This window comes from Anolis carolinensis, chromosome 1, assembly GCF_035594765.1.
Source record: "Anolis carolinensis isolate JA03-04 chromosome 1, rAnoCar3.1.pri, whole genome shotgun sequence".
In the NCBI taxonomy this organism is placed as follows: Eukaryota; Metazoa; Chordata; class Lepidosauria; order Squamata; family Dactyloidae; genus Anolis; species Anolis carolinensis.
This window is the reverse complement of record NC_085841.1, coordinates 292,398,045-292,419,812: the sequence shown is the minus strand read 5'-3', so window position 1 is coordinate 292,419,812 and position 21,768 is coordinate 292,398,045. Positions and strand designations below refer to the sequence as shown.

The 21,768-nt window shown below is 41.3% G+C and overlaps 1 protein-coding gene across 1 annotated transcript in view; it reads left to right on the top strand.

The window, feature by feature from the left end:
- The window catches only part of slc1a2 (solute carrier family 1 member 2), a 149,396-nt gene that overhangs the window by 115,723 nt on the left and 11,905 nt on the right, over positions 1-21,768 (top strand). Inside the window, exons 7-10 of the mRNA XM_008105943.3 lie at positions 2,052-2,285; positions 5,395-5,589; positions 7,075-7,209; positions 20,407-20,638. Coding sequence (XP_008104150.1) covers positions 2,052-2,285; positions 5,395-5,589; positions 7,075-7,209; positions 20,407-20,638 — 796 coding nt within the window. The remainder of the gene's footprint in view (positions 1-2,051; positions 2,286-5,394; positions 5,590-7,074; positions 7,210-20,406; positions 20,639-21,768) is intronic.

Below are 21,768 nucleotides of genomic sequence, written 5' to 3'. Positions count from 1 at the left end.
AGCTGAGATTTGGTCAGCATATGGTTTAAAAAAGCAAAATTATGTAAAATCATATTAAACATGAGTCAAACAATTTTTCAACTTTCTCAAAAATATGCCCAGCACTGTTTTTGCAAACTGCTTGAATCCATTTCTAGTTCCCAGTACTTGTGCCTCAGCATCCAATAACATAATTCCACCAGGGCTTGCCCTCCAACTAGAACTTGTTCATTTACATAGTAGAGAATGTTTCGGCTATGGAGATACACATATTTCTTTCATATCCAAAGGGACATTCTGTCCAAGTATTTATGACTCTGTTCTGAGGAAAAGATCCATCTTGCCAACAGCTTCATTAATTTATGAAACTCTTGTGAGCACCATGAGAACATAAAACAAATCTGAGCATTTGTTGAGGTTGCTTTCTAACCCTTATTGATGGATTATCTTCAGTCAATGTTTCAGGAAGGGAACAAAGAGGTACCTGTGGAAAAGGTATTTTTAAATGCTTGGACCTGCAACTGGCCCAGGAAGTATAAAGCTGAAGCTCTTTCAAACCACAGTTAGTGCACTGTGATTCCATATGAATTGTCAAGACTGCAGATCATGGCAAATAATTCTAAATATCCCTCCGTAAACTTCAATTCCAAGGATTGCATAGGATGATCCCACAGTTGTTAAATAGACTCATGGTGCCATAATTATGGACATGACAGGACCTGTGTTAATCTGAGACATTTAGGCAATCATTCTGATAGAAAGCATTGGCATACTTAGTTACAGGGGAATGACTATACTATGCTTCTTTCCTGCCCCATATACCAATGCTCAGGTTCTGTATTGCATGAAAAGGATTTGAAGTGCTCATCTCTTTGAAAATAAAAAAAACCAGATTTACACCCCATGTTTGCTTTATTTTGGAGCAATAGTGAGAAAATGTAACTGGGAAGATTACATAATAATCCTTATTCTCATCAGATACCATAAATGGTCTGAGTATAACTGTTAAGGGTTTGAAGACTCTGTATTGAATAATGTCATTTTCAGACATGGGCACCGTGGGAAGGTTGTTCCAGTCAGATCCTTTAAAACCAGGACATTGTGGAGACAGTTACAGTCATATGTATTGGAATCATAGAGTTGGAAGAGACTACAAGGGCCATCCATCCAGTCCAGCCCCTTGCCACATAGGAACATAAAATCAAAGCATTCCTGGCTGATAGCAGTGTATTGTACAGTCAATCAGTTCTTACTATCAGAACGTTATTTTGAATATTTATATGGAATCTCTTTTCCTACTGTTTGAATTCATGGCTCCATGTCCTAGGGCACATCTACACTGTCCCTTAAGTAGATGCCATGCAGGGAAGACGTTCCACAGGGTTCTCTCCTGGACCCACTGCTGTTCAACATTTTTATTAGCGACTTGGATGAAGGTTTAGGGATCATGCTTTTCAAGTTTGTAGATGACACTAATTTGGAAATATAATTAATACACCAGAAGACAGGATCAGATTTTTTTTTTTAAAAAAAAGACCTTCATAGATTAGAGCGCTGGGCCAGAACTACCCAAACGAATTCCAACAGGAAGCAATGCATGGTACTACCCTTAGGCAATTAAAATGAAATGCACACATGAAGGGTGACACCTGGCTCAACAACAGTACATGTGAGAAAGAACTTGGAGTCTTTGTGGACAACAAGTCAACATTAGCTAACAATGTGATGCAGTAGCTTAAAAAGCCAATGGGATTTTGGGAGTATAGTATCTAGATCAAGGGAAATCATGGTGCCTCTCTAGTCGACTTTGGTTAGACCTCACCTGGACTACTCTGTCCAATTCTGAGCATCACAGTTTAAGAGGGATATTGACAAGCTGGAAGGTGTCCAGAGGAGAGCAACTAAAATGATCAGAGGTCTGGAGACCATGCCTTATGAGGAGTGATTTGAAAAGCTGGGGATGTTTAGCCCTCAGAAGAGAAGGTTGAGTGGAGACATAATGTACCAACTAAATAGCATGGAAACCAGTGGTGTTTCACCTATAACCAGAGAATTGTTGTGTTGTTTTCCAGGTATTCTCCATTGGGTATTGCCTGTCTCATTTGTGGAAAAATCATTGCAATCAAGGACTTAGAAGTAGTTGCTAGGCAACTGGGCATGTACATGGTGACTGTCATCATAGGCCTTCTCATCCATGGAGGGATCTTCTTGCCTTCGTTGTACTTTATAATAACAAGGAAAAACCCCTTCTCATTCTTTGCTGGCATCTTCCAAGCATGGATTACCGCTTTAGGCACTGCTTCAAGGTATTTGATATAAAATGCTGATGTGAACTAAAAATGTAACACATCTTCTTGGATTTTACTGTGGATTTCTTATACAAGTTGAGTATTCCTTATCTAAAATGCTGTTTCAGATTTTTGGGTGTTTTTTTGTTTGTTTATTTTAAAGAGAATATCTGTATTTGCATACATGTGCATAATGAAGTATCTTGGACATTGGACCAAAATCTGTGTATAAAATTCATTTATATTTTGTATACAACTTATCCACAGAGTCTAAAGATAATTTATGCAATATTTTTAATCATGTTGTACATGAAACAAAGTTTGTGCACATTGAGCCATCTGTCACGTTCTCAGCCACCCATGCGGACAATTTCCTATTTTGGAGCATTTAAAAATTTCCGATAAGGGATGCTCAATTGATCTGCTGTTGTAATGAATTTGTATACTAGGCTGCTCATGAAGGTTTTTTTTTACATTTCAAATCTATATTGTTAATTTTAATGAATTTTTCTCATTGATGAGGAAGGGATTTTAGACTTTCTGAAGAAGAAAACAAATGAAATAAATATTTTCTCCTTAGAGTGAAATCATGTCCCCACCCCATCAAAACAAGCAAAGCACAACAAGTTTGGAAATAACATGGCATCATGATGCTTCATATGCCACATAGGCTATTGAATGGATAAGATAGGTGGAATGAAGGTTGCCAGATTGAAACATGGAAATTCTCCTGTATCTGTAATGGTTTTGTAGAAAAAGCAATTTCAGCAGGTGTTGCTTGTCACCTAAATGTATAACAAACTAAAATTCCCTCTTCAGAAGCATCACCAAAGTTTCAGGAATCTTCTCCCATTTTCATTATGGCAACCCTAGATGAAATGAAGAAATAGAAAAATGCTGGCTGCACTATATTTTAAAACAATACAGGTACACCCCATTCTTAAAAAATAACCTTTAAAGATTAATGCTCTCTCTATCTCTGCAAAACATCAAATATCAGGGCATCATCCATGAGAAGAAGACTATGTCTTGCAAGTGTGGGAGAACTGCCAAGAGGAGAAAAGTGGACAGAAAAGTCACCCTCTGCCATCATCTTTTGGTTATACTTTTGTTGGAATCAGGTTTTTTTAAAGTACAATAATTTGTTGGAGGGATCTCAAACAGTACGCGATGTATCCCAGGCACTTTCATCAGAAAGGAAATTTATATTTCTTTGGGAAATCATAAATAAATAAATACATTAGATTACACTGAGGTTTGCAGATTGAGAAATAAAAGTCCTCTTTCAATCATTCAAAGTACATAATATCTGAGAGAATTGGGGGCACATGCCAGGACCTGACTATGCCCGGTAACCTCCCCACATTTACTGGAAAGGTTTGCAATGCAAATAAATTTCAGTATAATTTCTCTCTCCCCCCCCCCTCCAATGTGGCGGCCACAACCACAAAATAGGAAGCTAACCATCTGGCAGTGCCAAACTGAGTTTGCATTGCTAGACAGTCAGGACTCCCCTCACCCACCTCCACATCATCCAGGGGCTACTGATCCAAACCATCCCAGGGTGGATCTGGCATTCAACACTCCAGATCAGCCTCAGGATAAAGGGTCTGTGTGGAGCAGGGACCCGTTCATGGTCCCTCAGACTGGTATGGGGCTGGATTATAGTTTGGGAAAAAAAAGTGTATGAATTCCTATGCACACTGCATATATCTCAGTTGTAGTGCAAAAAACATACATGAACAATATAATATTTAAAATGAAGAACAAATCTCATCAACATAAACTTACCAGTATAGGCCTGCTTTTGGCTGATGAGAGAGTCAAGTTGATTAGAATGGTTGTTGTTGTGTCTTCAAGTTGTTTCAGGCGAAGTCTAAATTTTAAGGTGGGGGCCGGGTAAATGATCCTGGAAAGCTGCATCTAAGCTGCAGACCTTAGTTTAGGAACCTCTGGTGTAGAGCCGCCCATGGTCTTTCAGATAGTTTGGACTCCAACTATGTAAGCCTTTAAATGGTAAAACCAGTAGTTAATGGTGGACATGTTGTATGTCTACTTCTCCTTCCACATTGCAAAAGGATAAACATATTCCATTCTGATATGTTAGGGTATAACAAAGAAACAAAGACTCATAAATAAATCCTCCAGATTTAAAACAATGAAGCAATATGGTTTTGCATTTGTCTAAAAGAAAGTCATATTACTTATATCTCAAAAACAAGAATTATTCAGTTAACACAAATATACTTTTAGAAGGTGCCTGTGGACCCATCTAGACAAGCCCAAAAACTGGGACCTGCCCCAATTTTACCAGATGCCTCTGGTAAAACCGAATTAAGTCAGACGCCTCCGGTACAACCGAGACAGGGTTTCCCTGCTTTGTTCTGAATTAATTAAACATCTGGTAAGATCTAGATTGTATGTAAGATCCAGGTCTTACCAGGTGCTGGTCCTGTGTGGATTGGGCTCGGAGACTGCATCATGCAATCCCCGGGGCCAATCTACACAGCCTTCTCAGTTTTTCAGGCTCTAGGAGCCCAAAAAACTCAGAGGGCACCCACCACACCCCCCAAACTCCAAGTTTTCAGCCCTAAAACCTATCTGAACGTGTCTGCCAGACACGGAGCCTGCTTGTAAAGTCCTTCTGGCATGACAAAATGGCATATGTGGAGAAGGGGTGGGATTTTAATTGAGATAGCATTTAGGCACTCAGGAGGGAAATTCCAGGGTTTGAGGCGGGTGGTGCTGTCTGGAAGTGCCCTGCAATGGAGACTCTACAAGCAGCATGCAGTCCCACCACCATGGAAAGCTAGTGCCATTTGGTGGGAGTATTATATCTAGTATTGTGTAGAAATCAAAGTAAATGTAGTTCCTGTGAAAGAATTTTTTCTCCTGACACAGAACAATATTTCTCAGTTTTAAAATTATTTAATTCATAGCCTGTCTTCATTTCCACTTCACTTTTGAAGAAAGAGAAATTCAATGGTGGCTTGGGAAATAAATTTTTACTGATGTTTCAGGTGATTGCCTGCCATTATACAGGATAAGCAGCGCTAGATAATTACCCCATAAAGTCAGAAATGAATACATAACCTGTCAGTTCTTTCTTATTTAACTTGCTTTCTAGTGCGGGCACATTGCCAGTAACCTTTCGCTGCCTTGAAGAAAATTTGGGCATTGACAAGCGTGTGACAAGATTTGTCTTACCTGTTGGAGCCACTATTAATATGGATGGGACTGCCCTTTATGAAGCTGTAGCAGCCATCTTCATAGCACAAATGAATGGAATTCAGCTGGATGGTGGACAGATAGTCACTGTCAGGTATGTTTCTTCTCTGACATTAGAGAGCAAAAACACTGATAGCCCAGAGACTGACTGTACCAACGGAGTTCACATTTCTAAATAATTATAAACCCTCATTCATCTTCACCACTAGATATGTAAACCCCAACTGGGTTTGCCTTCATGCATTAGTTCCCAGTGATTCTCAACCTGGGATCCCCAGATGTTTTTGGTCTTCAACTCCCACAAATCCTAACAGCTGGTAAACTGGCTAGAATTTCTGGGAGTTGTAGGCCAAAAACATCTGGGGACCGCAGGTTGAGAACCACTGAGTTAGACAATATCCCACTACCAATGAAGAATTTCCTCAGCAGAAGACAGCAGGACTGCTGTGAATGTATTTGTTTTTTTGTGTGTCTCAGAGCCATTTAATACATTTTAAACACTGAAATTTCTGCAGTTCTGAAAATCTGGTGCAAAATAACTTTTCTGTAAAAAATAATTTGGCATCCTTTCAGTATCTATGAGATTGTAAATTGGGCTTATGGTCTCATAACATATGGAACTCATGTTTATACTTGACTGAACCACCCTCCCCACCAAAAAAAGCCTACTTCTTATGCCAGGAAGCAGCTGAACCAGAGTTTTAAATGAAATGCATTTTAAGATTTTTGAAACAGCCAGCTGTAACAGGATTCTAGGGGTTTCCCCAACTGCCTGTCTAAACAACTGGAAAAATTATGTGTATAATATTAATATTTTCCACAATTTACAGTGCCTTAGAAACTCTCCATTGCTTGACTGAAGGTAGCGTTTGTTTAGGGGATAGTGTTCACAGAAATAGTTGTGACAATGGGGCACCACTATCATAGCTACATCTGCCAATGCACACACAAAAATGTTTTTATGCAAATATTTTTAAAGTCCTGCTCTGAAAGAAATAATTTTTAAAATGGGCAAAAATCTTCATAACCCCAGGAGATAAGGCAAAAGCTTTTGAAATGTTTGCATGCAAGAATGAAATAACTGGAAACATACATCTTTGGTCTCCAATTAGTGAAGGAAAATGTTTTGCAGTAAGTTAATTTGGTGTAGAACAAAGGCAGAGAATAGATTTGTTTAGTTTTCATATTGTCAATAGAAATACTAGGATATTAGAGGGAAGGGAGCCATTTCCCATCCCCATCTCCCGAGAGGTGGCTCCATTGTGTTTCAGCATGCTAGAAGTGATGGTACATCACTTCCACCTGGTGCTTTGGCCCATTTTAAACTTTTCCCCTCCTTTTTTGGGGAGGGGTGAGGGAAATAGACTATTTCATTTACAGCTAGTCTTATATCAATGTGGCTGGTTTTCAGCAAAAATAAAATCCCCACATTGGCGCAAAATCTAGTAGTTTAGTGGGACCATTTCAGGGGCTGTTCTTTGGTGTTTCAAGGGGTTCATGCAACCTATGGGCCATACTTTGCCCACTTCTGCACTAAGAAAAACTCTATTCGACCAAGCAGATGTATTTGATTTTGCAGTCTAACAGCTACCCTTGCCAGTGTCGGAGCTGCAAGTATACCCAGCGCAGGACTAGTGACCATGCTTCTCATCCTCACAGCAGTTGGTCTTCCAACCCAGGACATCAGCTTGCTTGTTGCTGTAGACTGGCTCTTGTAAGTAATATCAAAGATACCGATTTTGTATCCTCTGCCAGAACTGTGATTAGCTACTTATTGGATTGTTAATTACCATATATACTCGAAGATAAGCTGAGTTTTTCATCCCTTTTTATGAGCTGAAAAAGCCTCCCCTGGCTTATAATCAGGTCAAGGTCAAGCCAACAGCAGAGCCAGGAGGTCGTTGCTTGCAATAGATGATCTATTTATCTCTTCTCTTACTCTCCCTTATCAGTGTTTCCTTTTCCAGAGCCTCCCTCACTCTTAACCAAGGGAATGTTTTGAAAAGGGAAAGAAATCCTTGCAGTCAGCAAGAAGAATATATATATGCCCATTAATCTTACAAAAGCATTTCCCCTGAAATATTTGTTAATCTCTGCTACAGATATATAGGCATTCTCCCCTGCAAGCCTTTGCAATCCCTATGTACCTAAATATTTGTGTCTATCTATCTACATTAATTTTAGATATGAATTTCCTCTCATATGTTTTCAAGTCTTTGCAAATCCAATATACATATAGATATCTAGAGATTTCCATGTACCGTGTTTCCCCGAAAATAAGACAGTGTCTTATATTAATTTTTGCTCCCAAAGATACTCTAGGTCTTATTTTCAGGGGATGTCTTATTTTTCCATGAAGAAGAATTCACATTTATTGTTGAACAAAAAAATTGAACATTTATTATATACTGTACAGTAGTTGTCATCATAAACCAGCATAACCAGACAAACTGTGAATCCTATCAAGAATTTCTTGTTACAACCAATATTTCCATGTAAAACAATCTATGGTACGTACATTTACCAATCCTGCATGCTCTGGTGTTCGGCTTGGTGGACATGCTTCCAAACAAAAACTTTGCTAGGTCTTATTTTTGGGGAGGAGGCTTTATATTTAGCAATTCAGCAAAACCTCTACTAGGTCTTATTTTCTGGGGATGTCTTATTTTAGGGGAAACAGGGTACCTGTATATCTATATCTATGTGTATACATTATTTTATATATGAATTTTCACCTCACATGTTTGCAAATCTTTGCAAATCCTATACAGATATAATTATCTACATATAGAGAGATGTCTAGATAGATATATATGAATATAGATTTATAGGGCTTGCAAATATTGTAGGGGAACTGCACACACACACAGACAGACAGACACAGATTTCTAGATAGATATAAACATAAATATATAGGGCTTGCAAATATTGCAGGAGGGAAATGCATATATAGAGAGAGAGGATTTGCAAACATTTCAGGGGGAAATGCATATGTGAAATTATTATATATAATTATAGATCTATATCTAGCTCTGCATTGTTTATGTAGACATTGAATGTTTGCCTGTTACTGTTGGAAGCTGGCCTGAGTCCCCATGGGGAGATAATTAGGAAAGGGTACAAATGAATTTATTATTATTATTATTATTATTATTATTATTATTATTATTATTAATACCATATTGTTTTTGTTGATCCTACTTTTCCACTTACAGAGCTAGTTTACTGTTTTTCTTTGAAATATGGTAAATATTCAAAAACCTTTAACCTACTGATGCCTCAATATAATTTCATGGTGATCTAATTTCATTTTGAAATTTGCCACTAGTGTGCATTTTCCACCCTCGGCTTATACTCGAGTCAGTAAATTTCCCCAGTTTTTTTGTGATAAAAATTAAGTGCCTTGGCTTATATTAGGGTCGGCTTATACTCGAGTATATACGGTAACTACTCAGGTATTATTTTCATCATTATGACTAATGCTGAATATGAGCATCACTCTCTCTGGGGTCTGCATAATTTCTGAATTATCACAACCTTAGAACAACTTACTGTAGGATTTTGTTGATAAGATTTGTTCATAGGGCTTTGCCCTTGCCTTCTTTGGGTCCTTCCAGACTGCCTCATAATCCGGGACAAAGAAGTGGGGCAAAAATTTGCTGTACCTGAAAGCAAGTCCAAACATGGCACTCTCAGTCCTGATAAATAGTCCACTGGCATACTGAAGGATTTATTTGTAGAGGATTTTAGAAATCTGCAAAACAGATGTGGGACATCCACTGGGAGTTTTCTTTTATTTTCTTTTGACTCTCCAAGATGCACTGGACTTCATAAGCACTGGTGTGGATATACAAATGTGCACAAAAGCAAATTTCTTATTATTATCTCTCCTCACCCTCCTGCTACCTTTATGTTTGTCCTCTTAAACCCCATTTCCCTTTGGGATCATTTGCTTGTCATGCTGATTCCCACTGTGTAAATTCAAACTCTGTTTAATTCATAAATATAAGAACAAGGAATGGTTGCTGATAATTGTTTTCCATTTGTGCTTCAATTTATCCAACTTTGTGTCTGTGGCTCCATCTATTTACAGCCCTCATCAGCTGTTTCAAGATTTTAAAATGTGCACATTATTATTATTATTATTATTATTATTATTAAACTTTATTTGTACCCTGCTAGCATCTCCCGAAGGACTCGATGCGGCTTACAAAGGCCAAGGCCTCAACACACAATATAACAATACAAAACAAAAGGCAAATTAAAAACAATTAAAACAGTATAAACAACAAGCAATAAACAATACGCAAAACACAATAAAACTGGGCCGGGCCAGAGTAATGGGTACAAGATTAAAAGTGCTGATATGACAGGTGATATATAGGGCTTATAGGGCAAGTGCAGAGTGCGATATATGATCTTAGTTCTAATAGAGTGCTTATGGGACTTGGTATTGGATATTTCCTATTAATCTGGGAAGGCACATTGGAACAGCCAGGTCTTCAAGTTCTTTCTGAAGACTGCCAGTGTAGGGGCCTGTCTGAGATCCTTGGGGAGGGTGTTCCAGAGTCGGGGGGCCACCACGGAGAAGGCCCTGTCTCGTGTCCTCACCAACCGCGCTTGCGACGCAGGCGGGATCACGAGCAGGGCCTCTCCAGATGACTGAAGTGAATGCGTGGGTTCGTAGATGGAGATGCGGTCACGGAGGTAGGATGGTCCCAAACTGTTCAGGGCTTTGTAGGTAAGCACCTGCACCTTAAATTGGGCTCGTAAAATAAATGGCAGCCAGTGGAGCTCCTTGAACAGGAGGGTTGACCTCTCTCTGTAAGGAGCCCCAGTTAACATCCTGGTTGCTGCTCGTTGGACCAGTTGGAACTTCTGAGCCGTTTTCAAGGGCAGCCCCATGTAGAGTGCATTACAGTAGTCCAGTCTGGAGGTGACCAAGGCATGGACCACCCCGGCCAGATCAGCCTTCGCGAGGTACGGTCGCAGTTGGCGCACGAGTCTCAATTGTGCGAAGGCCCTCCCAGACACCGCCGACGCCTGAGCCTCGAGCGTAAGCGATGAATCCAAGAGGACTCCCAGACTGCAGACCTGTGGCTTCAGGGGGAGTGTAACCCCATCCAGCACAGGTTGCCACCCTATACCCCGGTCAGGATTACAATCGACCAGGAGGACCTCTGTCTTGTCGGGATTGATCTTCAGCTTGTTCCTCCTCATCCAGATAGACACAGCGGCCAGGCACTCGTCCAGCACCCGAGAGGCCTCCTTGGAATTAGGTGGAAAGGAGTAGTAGAGTTGTGCGTCATCTGCATCGAGGTGACACCCAACTCCAAAACTCCGGATGACCTCTCCCAGCGGTTTCATGTAGATGTTAAAGAGCATAGGAGACAGAATAGAGCCTTGCGGGACCCCACAGCTCAAAGGCCAGGGGTCCGAGCAGGCGTCTCCCAGCTTCACCATCTGGGATCGACCCTCCAGGAAGGATCGGAGCCACGACAAAACCGTGCCCCCGAGACCCATCCCAGAGAGTCGTCCCAGAAGGATACCATGATCGATGGTATCGAAAGCCGCTGAGATGTCCAAGAGAACCAACAGGGTCACACTCCCCCTGTCCAGCTCTCTACGGAGGTCATCCACCAAGGCGACCAAGGCTGTCTCGGTGCCGTGACCAGGCCTGAAACCAGACTGTGACTGATCTAGGTAGTTGATGTCATCTAGAAAGCCCTGGAGCTGGGAGGCAACCACCCGCTCCAGCATCTTACCCAAGAAAGGGAGGTTGGAGATTGGTCTGAAATTGTTCAGCACCGTGGAGTCAAGGGAAACCTTTTTCAGGAGTGGACGAACCACAGCTTGTTTCAGGTAAGATGGGAAAACCCCCTGCTCCAACGATGCATTAATGATCAACACAAACCAATCAACCAGCCCCTCCCTGGCCGATTTAATTAGCCAAGTCGGGCAAGGGTCCAGAACCGACGTGGTTGCCCTCACAGCCCCAAGGACCTCCACCACGGTCTCAGGAAGAACAAGCCTAAAAGAATCCCACAAAATCGGACAAGCAGATGCCTCAATCACCTCCCTTGGCACTGTGGTGAAATTGGAGTCGAGCTCAAGGCGTATCTGAGCGACTTTGTCTGCAAAATGGTGTGTGAAATCACGACACCGAGTTGCTGGGTCGTCAAAAGTCTCCTCCACCACAGGTGGCTGAAGGAGTTCCCCAACGACCCGAAACAACTCCGATGATCTATTTGCTGCAGACGCTATACGGGTAGTCATATAGGACTCCTTGGCTGCCCGTATAGCCACGGTATACGCCCTAAGAAAGGCTGTAGCCCGTGCTCGGTCGGACACGTCCCGAGAACTCCTCCAAGTGCGCTCTAGCCCCCTCCTCGTATGCTTCATCATAGCCAGCTCCCCAGTGAACCAGGGAGACGGCTTGTCATGACGCAACGTGATGGGGCGTTCAGGAGCGATCGTATCTATCGCCCTGGTCACTTCCCTGTTATAGAGATCAACCAAGACGTCGACAGGATCGCCAGGCTCCATGGCAGGAAGGACCCCAAGATTCCTCAGGAATCCCTCCGGATCCATCAGTCTCCTGGGGCGGACAATCTTAATTTGTCCTTCACCCCTGCGGAGGTTTAGGGTCACCGAAAGTCTAAAACTGACCAGATAATGATCAGACCATGACACAGGAAGGGTGTTTTGTTCTTCCACTCTGATCATTCCACTGTCCGCCACAAAAACTAGGTCGAGTGTGTGTCCAGCCTGATGGGTAGGACCAGCTATAATTTGTGATAGCCCCATGGTCGTCATGGCGGCCATGAAATCCTGAGCTGCACCAGTCAAGGGGGTCTCAGCATGAATGTTAAAGTCTCCCAGCACCACCAGGCACTGGGAGACCAAGGCCGAATTGGAGACCACCTCTGCTAGCTCAGTCAGGGAAACTACTGGGTCGCGGGGTGGGCGGTACACCAGCAGAAACCCCACGCTATCAAGGTTCCCCACCCTCAGGTGGACGCACTCAAACCCAGATGCTTGCGGAACAGAGCATCTGACCACGGCGATGGATTGCCGATAGACAACTGCGACCCCTCCTCCACACCCCCCCAGCCTGGCCTGCTGATGCACTCCGAAGCCTGGTGGGCACAGCTGAGTGAGATTTACTACCCCCAGCTCGTCCAGCCAGGTCTCGGTAATGCAAGCCAGATCCGCCCCCCCATCCAGGATCAAGTCCTGAATGGCGGCGGTCTTACCATTGACAGATCTGGCGTTGATCAGCAAGACCTTAAGGCTAAGGGGACTGCCATGGGGCCTACCACTTCCTACCTTTTCAAGGGTCGCAAGCACTCTGTTGAGCTTCTCCCTAGGGTGTTGGTGACCCGCAAGTCTCCTCCCCCACACGACCTGAATGGCGCCCCCCTCCTCCGGTCCCCCCTCCCCCCCTACATGGTTGGTATCTGTGCTGGAGCAGTCCACCCCAGTGTATCACAGTGAAGTCCCATGTTTTTCATGAGTGCAGGGATATACAGGGATGCAAATGTGTGAATTTTTCAGCAGATCTCATATTTTAAGTGCATTTTCAGCAATCCATCCCCTTTATCCCATTTCTATTTGATTTTATAGTCTGTGTAAAAGGGTCCTTTGACAGAGTATGATTTTCCCAAGGTTATCCAGTGGATTTCCATGGCTGAGTGGGGTTCAAACCCTGTCTCTAGACTCATAAACCAACACTTAAACCACTGTACCAAGCAGGCTCTTGTACTGTAGCTAGTCATTACTCTTGCACACAGCATATTCTGAAATGTGGGACATCTCTCTCAATTTAAAACCTTTTTATTGATCATGGAATTGTGCAAAATTGACACCATAATTTCCCCAAGTCCCCAAAGCGTGAATCTCTTGTCACTTGAAGCAAATGTTTACAAAGAAAATAATATGAATACAATTATTATTATTATTATTATTATTATTATTATTGACACAACGACATAGTCTGACACAGCAAACAAGATAGATATGCTGGATTTCGTATCACAAGTCGAATTATTTTATTATTTACACTATTTCTATCCTGCCTTTCTCCACCCCGAAAGGGATGCAAGGCAGCTTTACATGTTGGCAGCTATTCAATGCCATAAGAACAATGCAAAATTAAAACTACATTTAAAATGGGATAATAAATACAATTAAAACAATTTGGAAACATTTAAAACCAACAATCATAAATAATCACAGAATCCATGAGCATAATCCGGACCTTTCCTATTTGCATTCATATGCATTCACTATCTGATGTCCTGTCCCTCGAGGTTTTTATTCTGATCCCTTTCTCACCCAGAGTTTTAATTTTTAATCTAGTTTTTAAATGTAGTGTTCATGCGGCCCGCTCTTGTTATATTGCTGTTTCGATCTTATGTTGTACTGTTTATTTTATGTAATGTATTATTTAATTGTATTATGTTATGGTTATATTGTATTGTCTTGGGCATGGCCCCATGTAAGCCGCCCCGAGTCCCCATTGGGGAGATGGTGGCGGGGTATAAATAAAGTTTTATTATTATTATTATTATTCATATGGGGCCGGGCTGTGGTACAGGCTGGTGAGCAGCCTGCTGCAATAAATCACTCTGACCATAAGGTCATGAGTTCGAGGCCAGCCCGTGGTGGGGTGAGCACCCGTCAATTAAAAAATAAAAAATAGCCCCTGCTCGTTGCTGACCTAGCAACCTGAAAGATAGTTGCATCTATCAAGTAGGAAATAAGGTACCACTTATAAAGTGGGGAGGCAAATTTAACTAATTTACGACGTTGGAATGAGGAAGTGCCATCACAGTGGATGATGAAGTAGTTGCTCCCCTCTGTGGCCAGAATCGAATATCCCCTCAGGAGAAGGTTAAATTGCCTCTGCGTCTGTCTCTGTCCTGTTCTGTGTGTATGGCATTGAATGTTTGCCTTATATGTATACAATGTGATCCGCCCTGAGTCCCCTTCGGGGTGAGAAGGGCGGAATATAAATACTGTAAATAATAATAATGATGATGATGATAATAATAATAATAATAATAATAATAATAATAATAATAATTTGAGTTTTAAGCAAATGCACCCTTACTCAGAATATAAAGCATAGCATCCCACACATTCCTTGATATAGTCATATGATGTATTTGTTGTTTGTTTACTTTCATGCATGAAGTTTTACAGCAGATTGTTGGATCAACTCATGTTTTATCTCATGGAACAAAATATAAGATAGGTTTGCACACACTGAACAGTAAGACAGCATTTGTTTCTTTCTTTGTTATCTAGTTCTAGTTCCTTGCCTTACCTATGAACTGTAGACATGACTGTATTTGTCCAGCTGCCATAATACATTCAATAACTCTTACAAATCAACTTTGTATTTTGGTGTGTGTGTTCAACATATTTTGAGGTTTTCCTTGGATTTTTTCAGAAACTCCATGAAGTGTATCATGTATTGTTTTTATAAGAAAGGGTCAGGTTCTCAAGAAAATGGCCAACTGCTGTGAGATTCTTCATATTTGTGAGCCTTTGTGTGAATAATTTGTGCAGATTACTTTAGTTTGTATCAGAAAACCAGATACTATTTTCTCCATAAAAGTATTTGCACCAAAGACAAGAGGTCAGCAAGCAGCTTTTTCACCAAAACAAAAAAAACCTTGAAAAATAAAATTAATGTAAAACAAAAAAACACAAAATCTTTTGTATTTGCATCTGAACGTCATGGTTGCCATGATGACCATGAGACTGTCCCAAGTGATAACAGGGCCCACTCATAAGGCAGGGCAAACTTTAGACCTGGTTTTTATTGCAGACGGGAATATGGTCGGGGTCGAAGAGCAAAATATTCTTGCATTGTTATGGTCTGACCGCCATCTGATCAGTTTTAGACTAACCGTGACCTCAAACCTCCGCAGGAATGGAGGACCTATTAAAATGGTCCACCCCAAGAGGTTTATGGATCCTGATGGATTCCTGACAGCTCTTGGGGAGTTACCTGTCATGTTGGCTGACAATCCTGTCGAGGCTCTGGTCGATCTCTATAACACCAAAATAGCCAGGGCAGTGGACACGATCACCCCTGAACATCCCCTCGCATCCTGTAGACTCAAGCTGGCTCCTTGGTTCTCTGAGGAGCTGGTGATGATGAAGAGGACGAGACGGAGGCTAGAGTGCCTCTGGCGGAGGACTCACAGTGTACTTGACTGAACATGGGCTTAGAGCCTCACTTAAGGCCTACTCTGCAGCGTTGAGGGCAGCCAGAAAAGCTTTCTCGACTGCTCGCATCGCGTCTGCAACTAATAGACCTGCTGAGTTGTTTTGGGTGGTCGGGGAGCTTCTCCATCCACATGAGGGGGGGATGGTTCCCAATCACCTGACAATTCGATTTGGCAGTTTCGCACATCATTTTGCAGACAAAGTCGCTCAGATGTGCTCTGACTTAGACGCCAGTTTTGCTACAGTACCAAATGAGGTAACCGAGGCATCTGCTTGTCTGATTTTGATGGATTCATTTCAGCTGGTTCAGCCTAAGGATGGCTGGGGGGGGGGTCCGTGGGGCAGTGAGGGTGACCACTTGCGCTCTGGATCCTTGCCCTTCCTGGCGTATTAAACTTGCCAGTATGGGATTGGTGGATTGGTTTGTAAGAATCATAAATGCCTTGCATATGCTATTGAGCCTTAAGCAGGCAATAGTAATGCCTAGCCTGAAGAAGGCATCTCTTGATCATATGGTTTTAAACAACTACCAACCAATCTCCAATCTCCCCTTCCTGGGCAAGTCTCTAGAGCAGGTGGTTGCCATGCAGCTCCAGGGATTCCGCGATGAGACCAACTATTTGGATCCAGTCTGGTTTCAGGCCTGGTCAAGGTACTGAAACAACTTTGGTCGCCTTGGTGGATGACCTCCGCAGAGAACTTGACAGGGGGAGTGTGCCCCTGTTGGTTCTCCTGGACATCTCAGTCGCTTTCGATACCATCGACCATGGTATCCTTCTGGGTCGACTCTCTGGAATGGGTATTGGGGGCATTGCTTTACAGTGGCTCCACTCCTTCCTGGAGAGTCGTTCCCAGTTGGTGAAGCTAAGAGATAACTGCTCAGACCCCTGGCCTTTGACCTGTGGGGTCCCGCAAGGTTCTATTCTATCTCCTATGCTATTTAACATCTACATGAAGCCACTGGGTGAGGTAATCCAGAGTTTTGGAGTGAGGTGCCATCTCTACACAGATGACACCCAACTCTACTACTCTTTTCCACCAAATTCCAAGGAAGCCCCTCGGGTCCTGGACCAGTGCCTAGCCTCTGTTATGGACTGGATGAGGGCTAACAAGCTGAAGATTAATCCTGACAAGATAGAGGTCCTCCTGGTCAATCGTGTGATCGACTGAGATATAGGATGGCAACCTGTGTTTGACGGGGTCACACTCCCCCTGAAGGCACAGGTCCGCAGTCTGGGGATCCTCCTAGACTTGACACTGATGCTTGACACACAGGTGTCGGCGGTGGCTGGGAGGGCCTTTGCAAAATTAAAGCTTGTGCGCCAGCTGTGACCATATCTCGAGAAGTCTGACTTGACCAGGGTGCTCCATGCCTTAGTTACCTCTAGAATGGATTACTGCAATGCACTCTACGTTGGGCTGCCTTTGAAGACGGCTCGGAAACTACAACTAGTTCAAAGATCAGCAGCCAGATTGTTAACTGGAGCCAGTTACAGGGAGAGGTCTACCCCCCCCCCCCCCCCGTTTAAACAGCTCCACTGGCTGCCATTAAGTTTCCGGTTCCAATTCAAAGTGCAGGTTATTACCTATAAAGCCCTAAATGGTTCGGGACCAGCCTATCTTCATGACCGCATCTCTCCCTACGATCCTGTGCGAGCTCTAAGATCTTCTGGAGAGGCTCTTCTCTCGCTTCCTCCCCTTTTGCAAGTGTGGTTGGTGGGGACGCGGGAGAGGGCCTTCTCTGTGGGCTCCCCGGCTCTGGAATTCCCTGGAATTAGGTTAGCACCTACTCTCAGTGTCTTCCGTAAGCAATTAAAATCATGGATGTTTAGTTGTGCTTTTGATTAGACAAACCCTTATAACCTGGCCCCTATTCATATTGAAATCTGCCCTCCTACCTTACAGTTGTTTTTTTTACCTCAAGACTTTTCCCCTACCTGTTGCCTACCCCATGTATTTATACTTGATTTATACACCAGTTCTAACTTTAATGAGTTGTTAGTCACCCATCAGGCCCAAAATAGGACCATCTAAAGGCTCACAGATGATTATTAATCACTTTGAATGTTTTTATAGTTATGCTATTTTAACCATGGTATGTCTATTCTGTTTTTAGTTGATACTTGTGTTTTAACTGTATTTTTTATGAGGTAAATGTGACTGATTGGGCTTGTCCCTATGTGAGCCACTCCGAGTCCGTTTGGGGAGATGGTGGCGGCATACAAAAATAAAGTTGTTGTTGTTGTTGTTATTATCTGGCAGGAAGAAAACTCTGTTATTGGGAAATCATGAGAAATCATGAGAAATCATGAGAATTTCATTATTAAAGCACAATATTCAAATGTTATTAGAAGCCTATGTGATTTAAGTGTTAGACCATGAGATCATGGTTCAAATCTTCATTTGGTCACAAAAACTCAGAGAAGACAATGATTAACCCCCTTTAAATAAATCTTGCCATGATGTTGGACCCTATGATAGGGTTGCCTTAGGGTCAGAAACTACTTCAAGGCACACAATAACAACAATTAATGTATTAAATGCACAGATACAATAAAATACAAAGAGAATATATACAGACAAATAAAAACATATATACACATATATATAATATATAAATTTATATGTGTATATAACAATATCGAAGCTGATGTCAGGAAAGCCTCTCTTGGAAAGCTTTCCATATGTAAGATGCTTAATGAAAAAATCCCCTTCTCATACTTTCACTGCTGAATTTAAGAAGATAGAACAATTTCATTGTGATCCTCTGATGAAGTACAGAAAATTGGCAGATTTCATGGCAGGTGCTGTTACCACACATCCATCAGACCTGTATCATCTCTCCAACATAAAATTAGTTGAAACTCAGAATTTTAGACAGACAGACAGAAAACATCATTGCATAGAGGAAACAGGCTATGGCTCAAAAGAGAGCAGAGAGCCAGCAAAAGGAAAAAATTATATCTGTGGCTGTGAGCTTATTTATATAAAAATCATGAGTCAACACAGGGATATATTCATATTTTAAATACATGTTTATGTTGGAGCAAAAATGAGCAAAGACTTGTAGTCCGGAGGAGGATGTTAAATTGCTATGTGTCCTGGTTTGTTGTTTCAGGGAAATGTCATTTTAAAATATGTCTCTTAACAGAGAAGCCCTAGCTTGGAGCCATAATACACTGGCAGAAACAAGCTGCAGGCCAGGCAGGTTCAGTATTGTGTTATTTGATCCTTTCCAGTGAAAAGTTTGGGTAAAAATCCCAGTCCCCTGAAGCATTTCCTCTGGCAAGCTTCAGTGATGACATTGCTTCTGTAGAAAAGGTCAAACATGAAAGAAGGAGATCTTAAAGCTACTCAGTACATAAGGTTGTAATAACAGACAGAAGAAGTACTGGAGAGGCATCTCAGAAAAAGTACTTATTTCGTATTAAATGGAAAGAGGAGGAAATTGAAGGAATCACGTGACACCTTTGAGATTGTTTATTTTGAATTATAACTCTCACTTGCTAGGGAATTCTGTTTTCATACAATTTAAAAGCAGTCTGAAAAAATGTAGCTTGGACTGGGGCAGATAATATTTGGAAAGAAGAAAAAGTTTTGTGATTTTTCAAAATCAATGCAATGTCTTTTGTTTGAACCTGAAACAAGCACAATGACAGTTTATAAGGGTACAACCTTCTACCGTATTATTATACTGCACAGATCACTTGAAAGTACTATTAGCTCTGGGTTGTTCCATGAAAGTATATAAAATATAATTATATACTTATGACAGGATAAGAGGTGTAAAGAAAGGATTTTCCAAGGCACGCTTTCTCAGATTTTCAAATCTCTGCCATTATTCCCACCTGAACAAAAAGGCCTTTACGGAACATTGCTATTTGTCCATTAATCCAGTGCCATTAGTGAAAGCCAAGAACTGTAACTTTCCAAGGGGGAAATTGACAAGCTTAGCAAATGTCAAAGAAAGGTCTCCAGTACAGAGATGAAATGCCCTAAAACAGCAAAGTTGAAAGAACAGTCTTGGACAAACAGGTCAGATTCAGCTTTTGAAATGCTTGCTGAACTGCTTTGCTATCCCTGCAGATTTGCAATTGCATTCAATTCCCATTTAATGCTGTCCAAATGTAAAGTTTTAAATTTCGGATCCCAAATCACCTGGGGCATTAAGATCTAGAGTGATGCGAAGGGGATTGAGGACTAACGTATACAGAATAAGAATCTCGTAAATATTGTTTCAAATTACTCTTTGTTGCAGCTTTCTCTGTATGGCATAATTTCCGTGTATTGTGCTGTGCCTGTAAAGGAGAAAGTTTCACTATGTCACTTTCAAGAGGCAAATAAAAGACATACTGTGCTCTGGGAGACACAATATGAACACTATGAGTATAGAGTTCCTCCGCCACTTAATGAATAACATATTCCAGGACTCTTTTGCTCTGTAGTTTGTATAATAACCATCCAAGCCTCAAACTACTTTCTTTAATACTCAGAAAAAACAGTTTCAAGGATAAGATGTTTAGACCTCATTAATTAATCATGTAAAATAAAAGCTTATTTTGGGAAATATCTGTTCATGGGGAGAATGAAAATTTCAGCATTAATTTCACGGTGATTTCACATTGCTTAAAACCTTTATTTTTATTCTGACTGTTGGTTTGTTTTACAGAGACAGAATGAGAACGTCTGTTAATGTAGTGGGAGATTCCTTTGGAGCTGGCATTGTGTATCACCTCTCCAAGGCAGAGTTGGAAAACATTGATGCCCATCACAAAGGACATGAAGATATTGAAATGACAAAGACTCAGTCAATTTATGATGACCTGAAAAACCATAGGGAGAACAACTCAAACCAATGTGTTTATACAGCGCACAACTCTGTCATAATAGATGAGTGCAAGGTACCTTTCACATTTATGGATATTGAGACTTGCATCTAGCCACATACCTCATCTTGCTTTGTTTTTCTTTTTAACATGCATGTATTTTTTAAAAAAATATTGCTAAAAACAAGGTGACAATACTGAATGTTACTCAGCTTAAAGATGTGGGTTCATATTTTATTTGCTTTCTTTTTGGAATTTTTTTTAACAGTAACTGCATGCAATGTTTGCATATAACATTGTGCTCCACAGTGTGTTATGGAAGGCAGTATAAAGCAAGCAAAATGTGGTATTATATCCTATGTTGGCTTTCATCTAGCTTCCTGTGACAAAGAAGCTCTGTGTAAATGAGGTTGGGTCCATCATTAAGTAAGAAAGCAGAATTTGTGGCAAAGGGAATAATTATAATTACCTCCAGATGCTCTCTCCCCAAAACTCAGTCTGAAAGAGAAGTTGTTTTCCCCTCCAGCCCAGAAAGAAAGAAAGAAAGAAAGAAAGAAAGAAAGAAAGAAAGAAAGAAAGAAAGAAAGAAAGAAAGAAAGAAAGAAAGAACACCCAGAGTTATTTGTATGATCATTAAATGATAAGGTAACTAACAATTCAGAAACAACAAGGGCACAATACATACAAATGTTTTTTGTGCAAGCTCACTATACAGGGCAATTTTTTTAGTGAATTCAAGGAATTTACTATTTTTCTAAAATATGTATATTTATACGTATATAGATTGAAATTCTGTATTCACATTCACTTCAATAGAACCTGGTCCTCTTAAAGTCAGTGAGAAATATTTCCAAGCAGATATTTAGGATTCAGCTATAAGAGACAATGGGAAAAAATACAGAGCATTTCCTTTGGCTGGAATGAGCAAAGAAATATGCAGTGAACAAAACACCCTCTTCCACTTCTCTTGCCTCCCAGGTAGAGTCAGAGCAAAATCTAAGGGGTTAATTTCCTAGATCAATGCTTTCCATGATGCACCGTGCATTCACAACTATTACTCTTCCTCAATGTCTGTGCATTCTTGCACTCACCCAGCATGTCTATCTTTTCTTTTCATTGTCATTATTGCTATGCTAGTTTTATGCTTTCTAAATTCTGTCTAATTCTGTCTGAAACCAGTAATTTGGGTTAGGAAAAAGCTGTAA